General features: G+C 44.8%; 1 protein-coding gene across 1 annotated transcript in view; it reads left to right on the top strand.

Annotated features, from left to right (window-relative positions):
* Positions 1-23,174, top strand: part of HS3ST2 (heparan sulfate-glucosamine 3-sulfotransferase 2) — a 92,610-nt gene extending 69,436 nt beyond the window's left edge. The window contains exon 2 of the mRNA XM_030872121.2: positions 21,805-23,174. Coding sequence (XP_030727981.1) covers positions 21,805-22,423 — 619 coding nt within the window. The 3' untranslated portion in view covers positions 22,424-23,174. The remainder of the gene's footprint in view (positions 1-21,804) is intronic.
* Positions 23,175-24,338: the final 1,164 nt, after the last annotated feature.

Here is a 24,338-nt window from a genome sequence, read left to right as displayed (position 1 = left end):
TTCTACCCTTTATTGGGGATACTGAGGCTCAGAGAGAGGACAGTTACTTGCCCAAGGCTGTACACAAATAAGTGGCAAAACAGAGACTCAAACTTAGACATGTCTGGCTCCAATGCCTGTGTTTTTTCCCCTTCTGCATTCTTCATTTGAAGAAAAAATGCACTTGACAAAAAAGCCAAAGGATACACAAAGGATGTGTAATGAAAATGGAGTTTCATCCCAGCCATTAGTCTCCTGGTTTCCCTTCCCAGAAGCCCACTCTACCATGCTCTTACGTAGCATCCAATATAACTATGCATGTACACCTCATTCTTTTCTTTGAAGTTGTGGTTATAAGTTGTTTGGCTGAAATGGACCATATCTCTGTACTGAAGTTTCCTATTTAGAATTTATAAATGCTTTGGGAGCAAAACTGGGAAGGATTTTGTATAAATATCAAATGAAGAACAGTCTGTTCTATCTACACATCTTTCAGGAAAAGTCATCAAGAACAGCAGGTCGTATATTTTTATACATAGTTGGGAGAAGTAGAGGAGACCAGAATATCCAGGGGTAACTGTGTCCTTGCTTTTGATATCCAAACACACACACACACACACACACACACACACACACACACACACACACAGAAGACCAGTTATCATGTGTAATATGGTATTTTCTAACTTCTTTTTTTCAAACTACCAGTTTAATACCAGCATTTTCCCGTATCTTAAACATTTTCTGAAAAGTTATTTATAATCACAGCTTAGCATTTCTCAAAATGCATACACATACCATCATTTAATCATTATAGTATTGTGTGTATTTAGGTTGTTTCTATTAGTTCACCACTTTAAATAAAGAATACTGTGTTGAGCACCCTTATAACACATCTTTATACAAATATCTTAACATTTCAACAGGCTAAATTCTAACAAGAACCTTCCTTTAAACTATTTTTTGAAGTGTAGTTTATTTACAATGTTGTGTTAATTTCTGCTGTACAGCAAAGTGACTCAGTTATACACATATATACATTCTTTTTTATATTCTTTTCCATTATGGTTTATCCCAGGATATTGAATACAGCTCCCTGTGCTATACAGTAGGACCTTGTTGGTTATCCATTCTATATGTAATAGTTTGCATCTACTACTTTCAACTTATTTGCAAACCTAGCATTGTATGAGAGTGCATATTTCTATGCACCATGGATAACACTAAATAATAACTTTGTGATAGGTCAAAATGCTATCTTATTTGGATTGTATTTCTTTGATATCTAATGAATTTTAATATTTTGCCAGTTTTATATCTTCTTTCAGGAATCGTTTATGTCTTTTCCTCAGTTTTCTGTTGGGGTGTCTTTCTTATTGATTTATAAAAACTCTAGTAAAGATACTAAATATTTGTCTATCATATCTGGAACACCATTTGCTTTTTTGCATTTTATTTTCCCTTATGGTTACTTTTTTTGTCTTCCAAAACTTTAACTTTTTTTTTTTGGCCTCACCTCGCGGCTTGTGGGATATTAGTTCCCCAACCAGGGATCGAACACGGGGTCCCAGCAGTGAGATCCCTGAGTCCTAACCACTGGACCACCAGGGAATCCCCCAAAACTTTAGCTTTTAACTTCTTTCTTTCTTTCTTCTTTGATATCATGGTTATAAAGCCTTCCCAATTCTCAAGAATATATACATATTTACTGATATTTTAATCTCTTACCCCATTGTTTTCTTTTTAACATTGAAATGTTTCATTCAATTTGAATTAATACTGGTATAGATGTAAATGAGGAAATCTGACTACATTTTTCCCAGCTTAATCACCTAATTGTCCCAACTAAGTCCCAATAATGTGTAATTTCCCAACTGACTTGAAATACTACCTTTATCGTGTGTTTTTTATGTAGCTGTGCTTATTTCTGATTTTGTATTCTGTTCTATAAATCCATTTGCCTGTTTCTGAGCCAGAACCACACTGTTTTAATTATTACAGCTTTATAATATATATTGTGTGACACTGTAGCTTCCTTCCCATGATTCTTCCTTTTAACACAATGCATTGGCTCTTATTTTTAATTTATTCATCCAAAAGAAACTTTATAATTGTAATGTCAAATTCAATTTTTAAAATCCTCTTGGGATTTGGATTGGTATTACATTTGATTTATAGATTAATTTGAGAAGTATGGATGTCTTTCTAATATTATGATTTCCCATCTCTCCATTTATTAAAGTTTTAATTGAACTGTCTATACAATATGGAACAATCTTAAATATCAATTGTGTTAGCAGGCATCTTTGTCTTGCTTGACTTTAACGAGACTCATAGCCTGGAGGTTACAGCACATACAACTAGAATCAAAACCCTCGGGTTTACATCCTGGCTTCACCAATTAGTACATTGGGTCTTTGGCAGATTATTCCTCTGCACCAAATTTCCTTATGTGAATACAAATACCTACCTAGTGATATTGTGGTGAGATTTAAATGAGATAATAGATATGAAAATACTTAGAACCATGCCTGCCACACGGCTCTCAATAAAAGTAAGCTATTGAAGAGAACAGACTTGTGGTTGCCAAGGGGGAAGAGGATGGGGGAGGGAAGGATTGGGAGTTTGGGATTAGCAGATGCAAACTATTATATATAGGATGGATAAGCAGCAAGGTCCTATTGTATAGCACAGGGAGCTATATTCAATATCCTGTGATAAACCATAATGGAAAAGAATATGAAAAAGAATACATATATGTATGTGTGTATAACTGAGTCACTTTGCAGAAATTAACACAACATTGTAAATCAACTATACTTCAATAAGAACTTTTTTTTTAAGTTAGCTACTGGCACTATTTCATCCTTCAATATACAAGTCCCTGTGGGTTTGAGATGGATATTCTTTTTCATGTTAAAGATGCAGCCTTCCTGGTTTCTTAAGGTAATTTTTTTCTTTATTAGTGATGGATGTTGAATTTACTAAGTGCCTTTTCAGAATCAGTTGAGAGGATCATTTTTCCTTTTGACCTATTTCTGCACTGAGTTATGATTCTGTATTACATGCAATGATATGGATCTCAATGGGACGTGGCAGCTTTTATCTTAATAAATTGTGCTTTGGTAGATATTACTTGAAATCTTGACTGGTCAGTTTCTCTCAAGAGGGATCTTTCACTTGTCAGCTTGAGGTAGATAAGCTGCCTGCCAGCATTCTGGCAGGTGTCTCGCCCCCCTCTTCACCTTGGCCAGTGTCTGGGGGCTGCCTGTTGTAATAGTGCCACAAGATAATCTCCCCATCACTGCCCTACTAGGAAAAGTGGCTCCAGCCCGGCTGTAGGGCTGGGGGAAGCTCTGTAGGTCCAGCTGCTCGTGCTAGAGACCTGTAACACTGACTGTGCTTCTGCCCTCTCACCCCACCAGGGTCCCTGGTGCCTCCGATTCCAGAGCTATTGGAAGATTCCACTTTCTTCTCAATAGTGACACCCCCTCCTCTCTGCAGCCACTTAAGTTTCAGCTTTCTTTTCCAAGACCAATACCCCTCATAAGTCAGCCTCCCTTCTTCCAAAAGTAAGTCTCTCTTCCTTGTCTGCCACCAACTCTTCACCCATTCTCTTGATATTTTGACTTTATACCTTTTATCCATTCATTATCAACTTAGTGGTGACCAGAGAAGGAAGAGAGATGAACACCGTGATTCCCCCACGTTCTATGAACGCACTACCATGAATTGGGCCCTTTATCAATATTAAATGATGCCCTTTGTCTCATTTAATGTCTTTTGCGTTGGATTCTACTTTTTCTGGTGTTAAGAACGTGACTCTAGCTTTCTTTAGACTGGCATTTTCCTGCTGCATCTGAACCCCTCCATTTTCATATAAAATGTTTCCACCCCTGTGTTCTGGGTGGTCTTATAAACACAAATATGACTGACTAGGTTTTATGTGAGAATGAGAAACTTTTATTGTTGTCATTTTTTTTAATTATGGGGTTTAGCCTATTTCCAGCGATTTTGAATATTAACACAGTCAATCCTACTTCTGCACCTCTGTCATCTTGCTCTACAATTTTGGCTCTTTTTTCCTTGCTTTCCTTTCCCGTCTCTTTTGTTATAGGAGCTGCATTTACTTTGCTTTTCTATTTTCCAGTGTTTTGAAGGATGCATGTCCTGTTTTTAATTCTTCATTGTATTTTTCTCTAATAGAGCAAATGAGTAGGAGGGACCTTCTGGTAAAGGATCTCCTGTACTTTCCCTCTGCCCCTTCCCTCCCCCTCGTCCTCTATTGCCAATTTCTCAGTCTGTGTTAATTTACCCTGGGATCTTGAATTTGATTGATGAAATTATTAATGTTTTCACCTGTATTGGGGTATAAATTATTACTTTTTACATCTAATTTTTAAAGAAAACTATTGATATTAAGAGCTAAATGTATTAATTCTTTAGACTCTGTGCTGAGTTCAATCCCAGTCACTATCTTTTTATATTCAACTTCCCTTTCCCCAGTTCCTTCACACCATCACTCAGGTCACTGCTTTTATCTTCAGAAAACTTTTCGAAGAATGAGGTGGAATGCTTTTCAAGCTTATCTTATAGTGCTTTTCTTTTGGCTTCACAGGCAAATTGTCTAACTACTAAGTATTGGAAGTAACAATTCTTTTTTCTGCAAAACTCTATGAATGATGATTTGTGTTTTCTAGCATTTACTGCTGCTACAAAGTCCTTGTCTGGCTTGAATTTGTAGAAAAACTGTTTTGTTTGCTTTATCCATCCTGGGTATATATAATACTTACAAAATGTTTGCATTTTACGTATAAGGTTAAATGTTTGACCTGACACATGTTTGTATAGATAGATGATGGATGGATGGATGGATGGATGGATGGGTTCACTGATGTAAGTTTTATTTTGTTTGGACTACTCTGGCCTTTTGATCTGCCCACATTGCCATCTTTTATCTCTGGAAGTGTCTATTTAATGAAATCTTTGCCAATAGCTCTGTCCAATTTGTTTCAGGTTTCCTCTTCAGTAACATCGCAAACTATTCGTTGCCTACGACTACTCTGTCTTCCATGTCATCTTTTCTCCCAAGAGTTCAATCTTGTGGCTTTTTACTTGAGAAGCCCAAGATCAGGCCCAAGTTTGCTCTGATTTTTATTTTCTACGTTGCTAGTTCCACTCTCGATTTCTGTCAGTGTAGTTTGCTAGTGCATTTTTAGATTCTCTACAGTACCGTCTTACCTCATCCATACCTGTTTTGTCTTACCCTATTGTTTTTCTCATTTCACTGTATGGTCTTTTCATCCAAGCCGGTACTCATCTCCTGAACTTCTGCTCAAATGTCCACTCTGGGGTTTCTTCGACCCCTCAATTCCCTCGTTACACTTGCTCTTCTTTTCTTCCACCCCAAATTGTAATTATATATTTGCTTATTTTTTGTTCATTACGTCCTCCACCAGACCAGAAGCTCCATGAGGGCAAGTGCTACATCTGTTTTACTTAGAGCCATGGCCTCGGCACCAGCAATGGCTGGTAAACAGTAGGTACTCAATAATTATCTGTTGAATGAGTCTATGTCCACATTACTCTGGCTTGGATTTCCTCTGGCCAAACTAACATTGTTTTGAGCCAGAGGTTCCCAAGCTTGAGTCATTATAAGGATCACCTTTTTTCCATATTCACGTACCATTTGTACTATTTACTTAGTATTTGTCTTTAGATCAAGTCACATTTTCTATGCTCACTGCATATTTAAGCCTCATCCTAGGCAGTAAAATCTATTAAATATAGATGATCTTCTAGTTCTAATTTTCTAAAACGCATTAAAATAAACACAAAACTGTTTTAAAAAAAATGTAACTTTCATCCATGAATCACTTGCACACCAGAGATTATATGTGACTGCACTTTGGGAAACCCTTTCTAAAGAGCTCAGGCTGCTGCATTTTCTCAAGGTGCCCAGATCTTCTTGCCTTTAGGCTTTGATTCTCCCCCTGTTATTCATTTGACCAGCATGAGTCATATGCTTTTTTGACTGCCTGTGGTGGTGTGGTCCAGTGACAAGGACTGAGACTCCACACTCAGCAAGGAAGACAGCATCCTTTCCTGATGGGGTTTGCAGACTAACTGGGGGAAAGGCAATAGATAAACAAACAGATATGCAAGAGATTTACAGGTTGTGCTCAGTGCGAGGAGGGAAATAAACCATGGGGTTTAGAGAGTGACATTTGAGAGTGGTGACATTTGAACAGAGACCTGAGGATGAGAAGGACTGAGCCATGGAAGAGTCAGGGGAGAGTGTTCTAGGCAGAAAGAGCAGAAAAGCCCTGGAGGCAGGAAAGGGTAGGGCTGAAGGATCTGAGAGTGTCTGCTATCTCATCTTGCAAGGTGTCCTGAATGCCTTCCAGAACTGAAATGCAGAGCTGGACAATTCCACACCACAGCCTGGACAAGAATCCAGATTTGCACAGTTTGGGTGAGACTTGGACCCTGTAGAAGTGCTGTTGACTCAGTAACCATACATGCAGCTTTGGCCTGGGTGATATCTGAGCAGCTGACTCCCCAGTGTTTTGCTCAACAGCACTGCTCTCCTTACTCCCTGCATGATCAGAAAGCCAAGCCCTGCTCACCTTTGCAACCACTGGGCTTCGTGTATTCGGATACACCTGCCTCTTCGGGAGACAAAATGGAAAGAACTCCTGATGGTGGCTAACGTCTCCCAGGGAAGCGACGGAATTGTGGAGGACCAGGCAGGAGGTGTTGCCGCCACCAGCTGCAGTTGGATCACCTCCCACTAGGGGGCACTGTTATGCTGCAGGAAGCGGGGGCAGGCTTGTGGAGCTCAACCCTGCAAAATTTAGTAGCCATAGGGACTCTGGAGTGTGATATTGTAAAGCTTGGTATTAAAAAATAAGATGAACGCACTGATTCATCCAGTCTTTGGCTGGGGTACTTGCAGATACCTGGGATGCATTCAGATTTGGTGGGGACTGATAGGTCCTTAGCATGGATCCAGGCACAGGTGGAAGGTGGGCCTCCGTGGACACTGCAGGCAGGGAACACTGGGAGGTGAAGGGAGGTGGAGACGCACAGGCCTGGGGGACTAGCATCCGAAGGCCACCGGGTTGACCATCTCCGTCCTCGGCTGGTCAGTGTGGAAAAATTTATGTGTTTGGCAGCAGGATCATGAAGATGTTTCATGCTAACAGTTTCTCTATTCTCCACGGTGCGAGCTCATCTGCTGAGAGGGACAGAAAAGGGCTGGCTTTGATCATTTGCAGAGAATGGAAAAGGTCTGGGATAGTCATTGCGCAGAATGGGAGAGTGAGTTGGCCAGAGGAACGTGGTGGAATTTGCTGGCTGTGCTGAGGCCCCCTTTGTGTCAAGAATAAGGTATTTGTAATGCAGCCATCCTGCCAGTTTCAGACGTTCTCCAGCAGCACTTTCGCTTCTTCCCCTCCATCTGTTTTCACTTAGATTGATTTCAGGAGACTGCAAGGAGGATGAAGGTCCCCTAAGCCACCCCTTGGTACCACCCCTGGTAGCCTTGGGGCCACTTGGTGGAGCAAGCTGGCTCCGAATGGAGGCTGGCAAGCAGAGTCTACCTAGAGAAAGATGCTGAGCTGCTCCTCGAGCTCCGACCATGAACGAGGATGCTGTGATGGGTCCTAAGCTGGCAGGGACCAATGTCAGAAGAGACTGGGTGAGAGGTTACCAGTTGGATTTGGTTATAGATTAGATGTGAGTGTTGCTGGGGCAACTGGTGGATGGTGGGGCCATTAAGTGAGACATAAAGAGATAAGTGGTAAGTGCGGGAAAAATAACTGAAATACGTATGGAGAAGGACTGGTAAGAGGGGTAAAAAGGAAACCAAGACCTTGTGTTCTCAAAGCCAAGAAAGAGCATATTCCTCTAGAAGCAGGGAGTGGGCTAATGCCTCAGATGCCACAGAAAGTTAAAACAAGGCCAGGACAGAATGGCACCGGCATTTATGGATGTGCTCAGAGAGAGCTGCTTTAAGGGGGTGAGGAGGAAGGAGGCAGATGTGACAAGTTGAGGATGAATGTGAGGTGAGAAAGTAGAACCATTGAGCTTTTTTTTTTTTTTTTTTTTTTTTTTGCGGTACGCGGGCCTCTCACTGCCGTGACCTCTCCCGCCGCGGAGCACAGGCTCCGGAGGCGCAGGCTTAGCGGCCATGGCTCACGGGCCCAGCCGCTCCGCGGCATGTGGGATCTTCCCGGACCGGGGCACGAACCCGTGGCCCCTGCATCGGCAGGCAGACTTCCAACCACTGCGCCACCAGGGAAGCCCAGAACCATTGAGCTTTATTTCATGACCTTTGGGAAGAAATGGAGCTTAGATAGGGCTGTAGCAGGAGAGCATGAAGGGACAGATGATTGGCTTTTTGAAAATGAGAAAGACAAGCACTATGGCACAGTAACTATAGTTAATAATACTCTATAGCATATGCGGAAGCTGCTAAGACAGTAGCTCTAACAAGTTCTCATCGCGAGGAAAAAAGGTAACTCTGTGTGTAAGTCTGTGTGGTGATGGAGGTCCACTAGACTTATAATGGTGATGATTTCACAATATATATGTATGTTGAATCATTACATTGTACACCTGAAACTAATATAATGTTATATGTCTTTTATATCTCAATTTTTAAAAATAACTGAATAAATGAAAGAACAAAAAAAAAAGAAAAGACTTAAACGAAAGCGGGAAAATTAAGTAGAGAAAGAGGAATCCATTCATGGCTGGGTACAGTGCTTTATGGCTTACATAGGCCCCTCATGTGTTCATACAGCTTAGACCTCACAGCAGCCAGGGGAAGCCCACCTTCTCATCATCCACCTGTTGCGCTGAGGAAACTACTATGAAAGTCACAAGGCCAGGAAATGGAAAAGCTGGGCCTCCAATCTGGGTTTTCTGAATTCACATCATCTGCAGTTCGTCATCCAATATCCATTAGCCAATTCCATTTAGTGCATAAACATTCACTGACTGTGCAATTCATGCCAGGCTGGCCAGGACCTGGCTACTCAACCTGTGGGCCATGGACCAGCCTGTCAGCCTCACTGCAGAGCCTGTTAGAAATGCAGAATCTCGGCCCCCTGCCTAGACTTATAGAATCAGAATCTGCCTTTCCACAAGACCCCCAGGTGATACAAATGTGCCTCCAAGTGTGAGAAGGGCTGACGTAAGGGACCCACTCCTGGGGAAAAGGGAGGGTAGACTTGGTGTGGGGAAGGAGCTAAGCCCAGACAGTGAGAGAAGGTGAGAGACCCAGAGTTACCCACACAAGGTGCCCTGCTAGTGTGACCATGGTCAGGCCAGACTAGCCTGATGGCACCTGAGAAACTGAGGTCCAGTTGCCCGGAAACTTATCAGAACTCTACGTGCAGCAGCAAAATCCATTCATTCAACGCCCACGGTCACCCTTCCTCCTTTCCGAGCCAAGATTCTGGAGAGCAGATCTGTGAATTCCCGGCCTTCCATATCTTTGCTTCTCACCCACACCCCAGCTCCTCCAGACACATTTCCTCCCCCTCACGCCTCAAAACTGTTTCCACGCAGGCTATCTTCTCCGTAAACAATATCAATGGAGATTTTTTAACATAGCTTTTTATTAGCTAGTTTTTTTTTAACTACAAACAATGCATGCTCATGGCAAAGGAAAAAAAATCCAATGAGTGCAGAAAGATAAAGGTGGAAAAAAAGCCCATCCTATACCACGGGCCATCCAGGTCCCCCAAGGTGATCACTGCTAACAATTTACTGTGTATCTTTCTAGAGATGGTATATGCATATCCACACTGGCATCTGTGCATATATTTTGTATGTAAAAAGGTGCATATTGAACTCGCTCTTCTGCATCTTGCTTTTTTCTTCACTTAAGAATACATCTTGGACTCCTTTTTGTGTCAATATCTATAGAACCAGCTTATTTTTTTAACAGCCACAAAATAAGCTATTGTCTGTCTTTATTCAACCAGCTTCTTACCAATAGACACGTAGGTTGTTCTGGTCTCTTTCCGCTACAAACAGTGTTTCAGTCATTAGGTCAATGCCAGCTGCTGTAACAAACGCCAAGAGAAAAGTGTATGTCTTGCTCATGGTGGTCCAAGGGGGTTGTTTTCCCAGTTATAAGGGGTCTTCATGCCCCTTCTACATTTTGGACCTTCTAGGGCCTCAGAGTTCTCTGCATTTAGCTAGTAGATGGAAAAGAAAATGAAAAGGACACACCTACTTTGTAAGCACCTGGCTCTGGAGGTAACACACAGAACCAGTCACAGGGCCCCACCTGGATGCAGGGCATGCTGGGAAATGTAGACCCTGGCTGGGCCACCGCCCTCTAGAGACAGAGCTACACTATGGAGTGAGGGGCAGGGATCTTTGGTGGATACCTCCCCATCTCTGCCACAAATACTGCAACAAACATTCTTGCACACAGGTCTTTACACACTTGCACAACTAAATTTCCAGAAGTGGAAATGCTGGGTTAAAGGTTATGTGTATTTTGCATTTGGGTAGATAATATCTAATTGTCTTCCTAAAGATGCATTGATTTACACTCCCTCCAACATTGGCAAGTACTCTTGCCAGCAATAACGGTTATAATTTATTAAAGTATATTTTCCAGTCTTAGAGGTGAACAATATGATCTCATCTTAGTTTTAATTTGCATTTCTTTAATTTTAAGAGAGATGGAGTGTCTCTTCATGTATTTATTTCCCATAGGTAGCTCTTTTGCTATTAACTTTTCACAGCCTGTGTTCCTTTATTCTACCAGCTGGCTCTTTTTCTTATTAATTTGCAAGAACTTTGAAAAATATATAAAACATATAAACACATATATAGATATTAAAAATATATGAAATCATCCTTTGTTTCCCTATCTTATATCTGCAAATATTTTTCCAGTGAGTCATTTTCCCTTTATTTTATTTATGGTATTTTTCCATCCCAAAGACTTCCATTTTTTATGTATCTAACTTTTCAGTCTTTTCCTCCATGAGTTTTGTCTCATGCTTAGAAAGGCTGTCCTTGTGCCAAGATTAATTTTATATTCTCATGTTTTCTTCTAGTGTTAGAGTCACACTTGCTTGAATCCAGATTTTGCAACTTGCTGCATTGCTTTGGTGACTGACTTTAGTTCCCTGTGTCCCAGATTCCTCAGCCCATAAACAGGAATAGTGAGAGTGCCGGAAGTTAATGTGAAGGCTGAGGGCGGTGGTTCATACACGGAGCTGAGAACCGCATCTGGCCCTCGGTCACATCGAAGGCATCAATGACCCCGGCTCGATCAGCTCCGGCTGCTATAACAAAAATGCCATAGACCACGGAGCTTAAATGACAGAAAGCTATTTCTCACAGCCTGGGGGTTGGAAGTCCAAGATCAAGGTGCCAGACGATTTGGTTCCCAGTGAGGACTCACTTCCTGGTTTATGGACGGATGCCTTCTTACTGTGTCCTCACGTGGCAGAGAGGGAGAGATCATCTCTCCCATGTCTCTTCTTATAAGGGCACTAAGGCCTCCACGCTCAGGTCCTAATTACTCCCACAGGCCCCACCTCCAAATACCATCACACTGGGAGTTAGGGCATCAGCGTATGAATTTGGGCTGGGGATGGGGGGAACACAAACATTCAGTCTGTAGCAGACTATGTGATGGCTGATGTATGCTCTGTGTATGCACCGTAATGATTCAATATACGTTTACATTGTGAAATGATGTTCACAGTCAGGTTAATTAACGTATCTATCACCTCACATAGTTACCATTTTTGTATGTGTGTGGTGAGAACACTTTAGACCCACCCTTGTAACAGATTTCAAGTATACAACACAGTATTGTTACCTGTAGTCACCAGGCTATGCATTAGATCCCCAGAACTTATTCGTCTTATAACTGAAAGTTTGTACCCTTTTTCCAACGTCTCCCCATTTCCCCACCGCACACCCCAGCCCCTGGCAACCACCATTCTACTCTCTGGTTGTATGAGCTCGACATACAGACTCCACCTCTAAGTGAAATCATGTAGTATTGGTATCTGTCTTTCTGTGCTTGGCTTAGTTCACTCAGACATAAAAAAGGAAGCAACGCCTGCCATTTGTGACAACGTGGATGAACCCACAGGACATTATGCGAAGTGAAATAAGCCATGTGCCCATTTCTTCTGATTAGCAAGTGGCAGAACTCTTAACTCAGATCTCTTTGATTCCAAATCCTATACTCACAACCAGCTGCTAAAGTAGCCCACTGCCCTCCGAACATCTCTAGGATATATCAGGCAAGGAGGATCCATTTCTTTCTTTTTTTTTTTTTTTTTTTTTTTTTTTGGCGGTACGCGGGCCGCTCACTGTTGTGGCCTCTCCCGTTGCGGAGCACAGGCTCTGGACGCGCAGGCTCAGTGGCCATGGCTCACGGGCCCAACCGCTCCGCGGCATGTGGGATCCTCCCGGACCGGGGCACGAACCCGTGTCCCCTGCATCGGCAGGCGGACTCTCAACCACTGCACCACCAGGGAAGCCCAGGAGGATCCCTTTCTTGTCTCCATCGGTCACATGGCAGGACTCAAGACAAATTCCATAATGCACAAAGTATGGGTGAAAGAATAGGTGTCACTGGTGGTCCAGTGATAAAGAATCCGCCTTACAATACAGGGGACACGGGTTCGACCCCTGGTCAGGGAACTACGATGCCATATGCTGTAGGGCAACTAAGCCCACGCACCACAACTACTGAACTCGCGCCCTTCAACTACAGAGCCTGCGTGCCACAAACTACAGAGCCTGCATGCCACAACTAGAGAGAAACTCGAGCCGTGCAACGAAGAGCCCGCGTGCCACAACAAAAGATCCTGCATGCCGCAACTAAGACCCGACACAGCCAACAATAAAATAAATAAATAAATAATAAATCTCAAAAAAAGAAAATGAATACGCGTCACTGGGGAAACTTGCACTAGAAGAGGCAGGCAAGGGGTTACTCTGTCTTCTCACCATCACCCTGAGGGACATACCAGAGCCTGGACCAGCTGTGGGTTTATGCTCCAGCGAAGGGACTCTGCCCCGACACCTACATGAACTTCCCTTCTTATAGGGCAGGGGTGAGAACAGCCTTGTCAGCTGGGGGGACAATCAAACTACTAGGACACCAGGTAGGCTGGGCTGAGGGACCAGCTGTGTACAGAAGTTATCTGGGAAAGCCAGCTCTCCTGCCCCTGGGGGCCTTGATGACTGTCAGAGACTGGGTTCAGGCATGGCCCCTCCTGGCAGAGGAGGAAGCCACCAGCCCTAGTGGGAAGCCAAGTTCAGTGCAGCCCCTTACACTGAGAAAAGGGAACCCCCTTACCCCTGGGGTTTACAAGACTGTTAACTCCTTGAGGACAGAGACTACACCATGCCTGTCTTTGTATCCTGGCATACAGCAGGTGCTCGATAAATCCTTGTCCAATGAATACATGAATGCATACCAAGCACAGGACAGGCCCTGTTGATAGAGATGTGACAGTGGTGGTCCCTGCCTTCCGTGACCTAACACTCTAGGGTGATGACAGATGCAGATAATGTGTAAAAAACGGGATGTGTCTGTAGTGACTACCATGGAATCACAAGGGTAACAAATTGCCTAACTCCTGGGAAGGGGGAAATAATAAGGGCACAATCAGGGAAGGCTCCCTGGTGGAGGTGATGATGAGCTAAGAGCTGAGAGATGAAGAAATTCTGCCTGATAGGCTACAGAGCCTTCCCCCAGAGGGCAAAACATGTCAGAGGTCCCTTAGCATGAAAAATGCAGTTTCGGGGGAGAACCCTGAATAGTCCAGTCTGGCCAGAGCCCAGGGTGGCTGTGGGCCGGATCAAGATGAGCCACATGAATCCTGTTTAAGCCTTTATCCTGTGAGCAGTGAAGAATTATTGATGGGTTTCAGGCTGGGACTCAGCAGTTTCCTCCTGTGTCACATCAATGTAAGGATGTGGGGCTGTGGACTTGGAAGGAGGAGTTGCCACGATGCTAGAGGGGCCTCATTTCTACGCTCACAGTGGCTGTGAGCTACGCTACACAGGCTGTGCCTGCGCTCAGCCAGCACGTAGCGGGTGAGCAGGTTTAGTTTAGTTTAGTTTTGTTTTGTTTTAACATCTTTACTGGTGTGTAATTGCTTTACAATGGTGTGTTAGTTTCTGCTGTATAACAAAGTGAATCAGGTATAAGTATACATATATCCCCATATCTCCTCCCTCTTGCGTCTCCCTCCCACCCTCCCTATCCCACCCCTCTAGGTTTAGTTTTAAGAACGAGTTTCTTGCAAGAAAGCCTTCCCCCTCCTCTTTCCCTCCTAATTATCCCTCTGGAGACTGCAATTATTTTTTTTCAAGGAGCCTGCTTGCCCAGCTAGGAGCTAATACATCACTGAAGTCCCCCAGGCAGCCAGGCCTTTCAGAACACATACACAGAGTGTACAGACTGAGCAGGAAATGAAATCTTCCAGAGAACCCTATCAGTGATAATCAGGGGTGTACCGGCCCTGCTCAGAGGCCCCGCACAGCACGTCCCTCTGTGGACAGTGGAGCCACAGAAGCTGTCTCTGTCCCACTGGGTGGGTCAGAAAATGCCATTTCCAGAGAGCCTCAAGCTGACAAGTGAGTGTTTGGATTTTGTGTGTGTGTGTCTTTTTCGGTAAGGGCCGCAGAAGTCTGTGATTTTTCCATTAGGGAGAAGATAAAATATGGACTTTTGTGCACACATCTCCACCGGCATACACAAATATGCTTCTTCCTCGTTGTTCCCAGACTTGGGAACCAAAACCTTGCCTTTCTATTTTTTCTCTTCAGCAAATATTGACTGCGCCCCTACTAAGTGCCAGCCATCTCCTAGGTGCTGAGAGCACAGTCATGAGCAAGACACACACCAACACTCTCCTTCTGGAACTTCCAGTCCATGGCTCGGGGCAGGGGTGGGCAGAGACATCCGTCAGATAAATATATAACATCTCAGGTAGTAATGAGCGCCATCGTGTTACTTATGAGGGTGCCTTTTATTAAGGCTGTGCTTCCCAAGCTTCTCTGATCGTGAGTCCTGGGGCAGGGGGCTTGTTAAAAATGTAGGCTCCTGGGCTGTACCCCAAACCCACTGAAGCTGAATGTCCTGGGACTCTTTAAGGCGCACCCCCAGGTGATACTCCTGGGCTACCATATTGAAGGCTATGCGGCTAAAGGAACACGCAGCCCCCAGCCATGGTTCTTAGCCCTGGGGGGCCCACTGGGATCATCTGAGGAGCTTTAAAGTTGCAGGTACCGAGGCCTCCGCGCCCACCCAGAGATTCTTATTTAATTAGTCTGGTGTGGGGTTATTTACATATTTCCAAAGCCCTCCAGGTGGTCCCAGAGTCCAGCTTGACTTCCCCGACTCCTCCTCTCCCAGCCACACTACAGATGACCACAGCCCTGTCCTCTTTCAACATTAGAGGGAGCCTTGGGCAACGGACAGAGTGCAGATGGCAAAACAGAAATGGCACAAGATGTGTTCCTTTCAATCTCATTTTACCTTCATATATTGGGAGGTGTGGTTTTTTTTGGTTTTTTTTTTTTGCGGTACGCGGGCCTCTCACTGTTGTGGCCTCTCCCGTTGCGGAGCACAGGCTCCGGACGCGCAGGCTCAGCGGCCACGGCTCACGGGCCCAGCCGCTCCGCGGCATGTGGGATCCTCCCGGACCGGGGCACGAACCCGCGTCCCCTGCATCGGCAGGCGGACTCTCAACCGCTGCGCCACCAGGGAAGCCCTATTGGGAGGTTTTGATTGAAGCAGAGCTTGGATTCCCCTCAGCCTGTGAGCCTGAGCACATGTGGCCATGATGAAGTTTTTAAAATGGCACAGCGACCCCCTCGCCCCAGGACTATCTGCTGGAACCTTCCTCTGCCCAAGGCCAGAATGTCAAGAAAAGGCCAAGCTTCATAAGGTAAACACCGGTAACTTCTGAGGACTCGAGGTAACCTCTGAATAGGCACCTACCTTTGATACTGGATCTTTGATCAATTTATTGAGCACCTATGTCATGCCAGGTATTGTGCTAGGAAGGCAAAAACGAACGAGAAACACACCCAAGATGCTGGTGTCTGTGGAAATAAATGGATGGATACCTAGTACGTTCTACACAAGGGGGTGAGGTCTTAGTAGTTGGATGCAGGAAGTGCCAAGAAATTACAAGAAAGGGTTCACAGAGGATATGACTTTCCTTTGGACTTGGGAAGATGAGTAGACATTTACCAGGGTGAAAGAGACAAGAGAGATGATCAAGAGTCTTAAAAAAAAAAAAAAAAAAACCCAGCAAGTGCAAAACATATGAAAGAGCAGGATGTGTTTGGGGAGTCGATTTTGTGTCCAGCATAATATGAGCATCAGATTGCCAGGAGGTGGCAAGAGATAAATTCTGGAAAGGTAGGCAGCAGCCTTGAGTACCAGGTCAAGGAATGTGGGCTTTCTTCAAAAGAATAACTGATGGTTGACAAGATTGGATTTGCTTGAGAAGGAGTTCCCTGGTGGACACAGACTGCAGAATAAATTGAAAGGGAGACGAGAGTAGAAGCATGGAGGTCAGAGAAAAATCTGTGGTGTATGAGTGCTGGGGGAGGGGGAGGGGGAAACTTGAGAACTTACAAGAACGACAGACATTAGATGTGAGAAGGGGTCAAAAATGACTCTGACGTTTTTCTGCCTTGTGAGTGGATTCACAGTGATATCACCTACACAAACAGGCAAAAGAGAGAAGTAAGCTTGGAAGGAAAATGGGGAGTTCAGTTGTTGAGATGAGGTGTCCACTCCACAGACAGTTGGACCTTCCAGTCCCTAGAGTGGGAAAGTTGGAGCTGCAGTTACAGGCTTGTGAGGAGTCGACAGCTCCTGGGCAGTGCTAATGGCTGGGGAAGGCATGAGGTCATCCAGGAAGATGATGTAGAGTAAGAGAAGTGGGAGATAGACTCCTGGGAAGGTTCCCAGTGGTTTGGAGAGAGTTGAGAATGTGAAAAGGGATGAGAGCTTCATTGCATAACTGGATTAGGTTGTTGGCTTCATGTAATCTCAGACATATTGATGGAAACTTTACTTGTGCCATGGCTGTGGGAGACTTTGCAGATGTAGATGCAAATAAGGTGCACCTGCCCTCCCTCATGGAGTTTATAATCAAGTAGGGGTGAGCGTAGCTTCCACAGAGAGGAAGCCAAGTTGTGTATGGCACGTTGGAGTTCTTGGGTTGCAAACTACAGAAACGGACTCTAACTTAAAGTAGTCCAGAAACAAACAAATTAGAAGGATGTGCAGTAACTCACGGAATACAGAGGAGAGTGGGAAAAGCAGGTCTCAGAAAGGGCAAGAACCCAGAGAGCTGAAGGGATTTGGTAAAAGAAACCGATAGGGAGGCTCTTCCCTGCTCCTGTGTCTGGTTGGAAGATTCAGTCCACTTTCAGTCTTTATGATACATTTTTGTCTTTATGACACAATTGGCACTAATTAGCCTAACTTCAGTCCTGCACCCTCCCCTTGGGCTGCTAAGATTTTATCTAAAGCAGGAGTGGTGGTTCCTTAAAAAAATCTGGGAGCTGCTACCAGATGTGGTGGAAATTGTTGCTTAGCAGGTTAAAATAACAGATGGGAGGTAAGTCCAAATGACGAGTGCTAGACCATTCTTTCAGCAATTTTTGCAGAGCTACACAGAAAAGGACGCTGAAGCTTAAAAGGGTTACAGGGTGAGAGAAAAGTTCAGCTGTTTGTTAGCAGCTGGAAACAAATCAGCAAAATTTGAACAATGACATGCGGAGGAAAAATGAGCCTAAGGAAAAGCCTGATGGCCCCTTCCCACCACAGAGCAGGGAGGTGTGTGTCCAGATGGTCTCCTTGTACATTATCATCCCACAGGCCTCCTGTGCTCTATTCCAGTGACCGAATGAGAAATAAATATATAGGGGTGTCCTTTGGTGGGATAGATTGGAGTACACGTTTGACTCACGATGTGATGACCTTGGTGTCATGTTGTTTACAGTCTGGTGTTTGTATCTTCCTTCGTATCTGTAATTTGGTTTTGTAGCTGATATGCCAATTAGGAATTAGAAGGGTGGAACGTCACTTCAGTGCACAGCTGGGGGAATGAAGATCACTGGAATTGGTCAGAATTTCCCAAACTGGTAACAAAAAGGTGTGTCAATTGGTGCTCCTGGCAAAAGTTCACAGCTCCTTGGTCACATAAGCTTTGGAAATGCTGCACCTTCAACTCCTCTCTTGGATGTTCTTTAGCGTATTAAAGGAAGTTGCAAAGAGGGACTTCCTTAATGGTCCAGTGGTAAAGAATCTGCCTTACAATTCAGGGCACTTGGGTTCGACCCCTGGTCAGGGAACTAAGATCCCACATGCCATGGGGCAACTAAGCCTGTGTGCCACAACTACAGAGCCCATGCGCCCTGTGCACCGCAACTAGAGAGAAGCTCGCGTGCCACAACTAGAGAGAAGCCTGCGCACCGCAACAAAAGATCCCGCATGCCTCAGTGAAGATCCCGCGTGCTGCAACTAAGACCTGACGCGGCCAAAAATAAATAAAATAAATAATTAAATAATAAATAAATCTTTTTTAAAAAAGGATATTGTGAAGAAATCTGTTTCATGGCTTATCAGGTCAACTTTTTGTGTGCTGATATCAATAACCCCCATGAAGTTTGGAAAGTCCTTAAGTTTAAATGCACTGTCACATATATGTAATTTCATCTACTCTTGTCATAAAGGCCAAAACCTCATTACAATGTATGCCAAGGTCGTAAAATATTACAGGCAGATGTCTAAGAAAATCCAGCCAAAGAATTCTATTCAAGTACACCTGTGATTATTTGCCAAGAATGATATCCAACTTAGAAAATGGCCTTCTCAGTATTAATAAATACTTTCAAAGTTTCAAGCCATGAGGGTGCGTTATAGACTCTGGGCCTAGAAGCAAATTATCAGTCGTATCAGCTTATCAGCTGCAAAGAGAATTTGAAGATTCAAGGGGATAATGGGTAGATTTGCAGGGAAGGCAGTAGGGGAAGGGATCTGACAGCACAGGTGGGCAGGTGAGCCCTTGCCTACCTTGTCTTCTGAGATTAGTGGGAGGGGTTCAGGATGGATAATAGTCACTTTCAAGGTGAAGGAGAGGAAGACTGAAGGAGTGGAGGGGTGGCAGCTTATCCTTTTCTAGAGTAGTGGGAGACTAGTTGTGTGTTAGGGTGGTTGAGCATGGCTGAGAGTTTATGGTGAGAATTTGGAACACTTACTATGAGGAATGATGGGGGCACTGTAAAGACAAACATAAAAGATTATTGAGCAGTGTTGAGGGCTCAATTTAAGCTAGAATTAATAAATATATAAAGGAGAAGCAATCCTCTGTCAGGATCAGCAATTTTCTCTACTGCTGTTTGACAACACAAAGACGGAATTAGAAAGAAAAGCTGGCAAGACGCATTATTAGAGATTGGAAGAGCAAGTATTACAAAGAAATTAATGTTGATGATGATGGCGATGGTGGTTAGGGTTAGGGTTAGGGTTAGATGTGAAGATGATGCTATTGAAATGATTGTTCACTGGGTCCAGAGAAGGTTTAGAAGAAAGTGAAATCAAGAATATCACAGATGAATCTGAAGATCGGGTATCAATACAATGAATCCGAAACCGTGGTAAAGGTAGAAAGAAAGAAGGTTGTAGTCTGTGTGTGTATCCTGTGGCCGCCATAACAAATGACCACAAAATGGATGTCTTAAAACAATGGAGATTTATTCCTTCACAGTTTTAGAGGCCAGAATTCTGACACCAAACTGTCAGCAGGGTTGGTTCCTCCCGGAGGCTCTGAGGAAGAATCTGCTCCGTGCTTCTCTCCTGGCTTCTGGTGGCTGCCAACTGCGCTTGTCATTTCTTCGCTTGTAGACGTATCATTACATGCTCTGTCTTCATCGCCACATTGCCTCCTTCTCTGTGTATCTCTTCTCTCCTTCTCTTCTTTTCTAAGGATATTCCTTACAAGGAACCCTAATCCAGGATGACCTCATCTTGAGATCCTTAACGTACTTCCATCTGCAAAGACTCTTTTTCCAAATAAGGTCACATTCATAGGTTCTGGGTGGAGGATCACCATTCAACCCACAACATCGTCCTAGAGTGGAATTTCAGTGTGAATCTTTTCAGAATTAGGGCAATTCCGAGGACAAGACCTATGGTATGGCCATGAGAAAGAGTTGCTAAAAGGAAGAGAAAAAGGAGATATTTGGTCAAAGAACTGTAAGACCAGATTACTGAAGAGAGATGACGATAGGGGCTGGGATGAAGAAGACCAGGTACCAGGCACCTCTATTCCAGAGGACTGTGAAGATGCATTCTGTGGGCGTTGGGAAGCTGTAGTGTTAAGAGTGGGGGAAGGATGCTGTGTTGGTGGTTCTCACCCGTACCTTCACATTAGAATCATCTGAGGAGCTTCAGAAAGGAACCCACCCCCAAATATTTTTAATCAGTTGGTCTAGGATGGGGCTCAGACATTTGTGGGGTTTTTTTTTAACTTTCTTGGGTGATCTAATGAACAGCCAGGATTAAGAAAAACTGGTTAAGGGTAAAACACAACCTTCAGAAAGAAGTAGCAGACTTCCCTGGTGGCGCAGTGGTTCAGAATCCACCTGCCAATGCAGGGGATGCGGGTTTGATCCCTGGTTCGGGAAGATCCCACATGTCGCAGAGCAACTAAGCCCGCGCACCACAACTACTGAGCCTGTGCTCTAAGCCTGTGCTCTAGAGCCTGCGAGCCACAACTACTGAAGTCCGTGCACCTAGAGCCCGTGCTCTGCAACAAGAGAAGCCACCGCAATCAGAAGCCCGCGCACTGCAACTAGACAAAGCCCGCGCCCAGCAACGAAGACCCAACGCAGCCAAAAATAAAAACAAAATTTTTATTTTATTTAAGAAAACTGTAGCGACTGGAAGCCAGAGGTGTTCTCCTTCACAAGGGCCTGAAAGAGACACACCTGAGAAGGAGACATCAGCGTGTCCCACCATCCTCCCTTAAACCTTAAGCAAACCAGGAAATTAAAAAGTAAGGGAGCAAGAGGTTGCATTAGGGCTTCCGACTGAGGTCCCAACCAGCCTGCAGTTCTGTGCTTCTTCAGTCTTATACCAAGGAGGGAAAGACATCAGCACTCATTTCTAAAACACATGTTATTCCTACAAAGCATGCCTTTCCTCCCCCCAAAAGATTTTCTTAATATATTTAGAGAAGTATCTTTTGCCAGAACAATATTCGGTGGCTTCCTTTGTTTTTTTTAATATGTAATAAACACAATAAAAATTTCAAGCAGCGTAAAAGATTACACAATACAAACTAATTCTCATTTATCCCTGACCTCCTGGCTCTGCTCCCATTCAAGTCCCCTCCCCAGAAGCAATTATTTGATTGGTTTCTTGGTATCTTTCCTGAGATAAACAAGTTGTATCTTGCTTTTTTGCATTTAAGCACTAAATCTTGGAAATCATTCCATAAGAGTACACGCAGATCTACCTAACTCTATTAATCGGCTATTCCATCAATTTATTTATTTCACACGGATGGACATTTAGGTTGGTTCTTGTCTTAAAGCAAACTGTTAAAGACCTAAAAAACAAAGTCAACAAGAGTTAAAGTGGGTTCTTCATCAGATGAGAGCAGGTGAGCCTCAAATGTCCCGTTGCTGAGGGGGCGGGTGCTTCACTAGGGAGCTGGGCGGAAGGAAGTGATCGCCAGGCCCCCAACAGAGCCCCGGCTGATCATGTGCGTTTCTGCCCCGCAGGAGCCTGATGCCCCGGACCCTCGAGAGCCAGATCACGCTGGAGAAGACCCCCAGCTACTTCGTCACTCAAGAGGCCCCTCGCCGGATATTCAACATGTCCCGAGACACCAAGCTGATAGTGGTCGTGCGGAACCCCGTGACCCGCGCCATCTCCGATTACACGCAGACGCTCTCCAAGAAGCCGGACATCCCCACCTTCGAGGGCCTCTCCTTCCGCAACCGCACCCTGGGCCTGGTGGATGTGTCCTGGAACGCCATCCGCATAGGCATGTACGCGCTGCACCTGGAGAGCTGGCTGCGCTACTTCCCGCTGGCCCAGATCCACTTCGTCAGCGGCGAGCGGCTCATCACTGACCCAGCCGGCGAGATGGGGCGGGTCCAGGACTTCCTGGGCATTAAGAGGCTCATCACGGACAAGCACTTCTACTTCAACAAGACCAAAGGATTCCCTTGCTTGAAAAAAACAGAATCGAGCCTCCTGCCTCGATGCCTGGGCAAATCGAAAGGCAGAACTCATGTACAGATCGATCCGGAAGTGATAGACCAGCTCCGGGAATTTTATAGACCTTATAATATTAAATTTTATGAAACTGTTGGGCAGGACTTCAGGTGGGAGTGAGCCATCGAGATGCCAGGGCTCTTCCACTTGTCTCTTCCGTGAGGTTTGCCCTGAGAGCCCTTGACCCTCTTCCCCCAGGGAACCCAGGCTCCAACCCCTGTTCCCATCTCAGATTTCATCATCCTGGAACCCGGGAGCCCAGCTAAGGCCAAGAGACCAGGGGGGTCCCTGACACTAGCCCTCCCAGTCTGTCCATGCAAAGCTGATCTGCTTCTGACATGTCTGGTCAATTCTGAATGGTTTCCCTTCAGCCCTTAAGAGGCCTTGGGAAATTGCTTTAGGAAGAGTGGGAGTGCATCTTCCAATTATGATACATATTATAAGGGATGATGGTCTGTTGCTATGAACACAGCAGTCTGTCCCTGTCACCGTCCACCCTGGAGTGGGTTTGTTAATTTCGAGCGGCATGTACCTCCCCTCTCAGCTTAAGTCTCCAAGGCACCCTGGGTGATGGATGGGGGACCAGCCTCGTCCTCCTGACCTTAGCAGCTCGTGGCGAGATTACAGAGCTGGAAGTGTCCCCCTGGCCACTCCTAGGAGACAGACCCTTTGCTGATGAAATAAACCAGTGAGTTCAAAGCCTGTGGTCTCAACTCTGCTTGAACTGTCTTTGAAAACCGCTCTGTGACTCTCCCTGCTCCCTGTGGGCAAAGGCACATAATTCTGCTGTTACGGGTACTTTCCTCACACGAGCTTTCATGTTCAGCATGCGACAGAACCACGCTTGTCCATGTGAAATAAATACGGCTCTCTCGTGTCCTCGTGGCTGGGCTTTCTCTGTCAGGCCTGGAGCACGGCGCATTCACCCAGCTCCTCCAAGCAAGATGGGGCTGCGCTGGGGACGGTCTGGGAGGGCAGCGAAGGAAGAAGCAAGGGGGTGGAGGAGGGAGAAGAAGAGGTTCTTGCTGGCAGAGCCTGGGGCGGTCAGTGGGGACATCCTCTTTCTGAAACATAGTCTGACGGTGTCAGCTCTCTGTTGAAGCTTTACATCTGAAGTGAAGCCAAACCAGAGGCTGATAGGACATCGGACATGTTTCCGCTTGGCCAGCATGATGTTTTGAAATAATTTCCAACATTTAAAACTCGGGAGTGTTCATATAAAAATATGGATTTCCAGCTTCTATTTTCAAAATTTTTATTAGAGTATAGTTGATTTACATTGTTGTGTGAGTTTCTGCTGTACGGTAAAGTGAATCAGTTATACGTATACATATAGCCACTCTGTTTACATTCTTTTCCCGTATAGGTCATTACAGAGTATTGAGTAGAGTTCCCTGGGCTATACAGTAGGTCCTTATTAGTTAATTTATTTTATACATAGTAGTGTGTATATGTCAATCCCAATCTCCCAATTTATCCCTCCTCCGCTCCCCGCTGCTCACCATAAGTTTGTTTTCTACATCTGTGACTCTATTCCTGTTTTGTAAAAACGTTCATTTGTGCTAGTTTTTTAGATTCCACATATAAGCAATATCATATGATATCTGTCTTTCTCTGTCTGACTTACTTCAGTCAGTATGACATAGAGACTTGGCCACACTGAGCCTGTGCTCCAGCATGGCCACAATGGCCGTCACCTTTGGATGGGACCTGCACTCCTCGGTGTTTCAGTTCCCACCTGGCCCCCCTCACCATCTGCCTGACCCTGTAGGCATTTGCGTTCACAGCCCTGCTTTGAGTGTGTACCGTGGCCTCAGAATGAAGTCCGAATCCTCCAGCGTGGTGCCCAAAACAACCCCAATGTCGGTTTGGGGATTAGCCACGTCTCCTCCCTCACCCAGCCTTACAGAACTACGTGTCTTTTCTTGATCCTTTTCTGTCTCCATGCCTTGCTTGGAATGCTTTCCCCCGTGTGTCTCCAGCTAATGGAAACCCCTGCTCCTGTAAGACTTCACTCAGCTGTCGCTGCCTTGAT

The sequence above is a fragment of the Globicephala melas genome, chromosome 15 (assembly GCF_963455315.2).
Source record: "Globicephala melas chromosome 15, mGloMel1.2, whole genome shotgun sequence".
NCBI lineage: Eukaryota > Metazoa > Chordata > Mammalia > Artiodactyla > Delphinidae > Globicephala > Globicephala melas.
The sequence above is the reverse complement of the archived record's forward strand: the minus strand, read 5'-3'. Positions and strand labels throughout refer to the sequence as shown.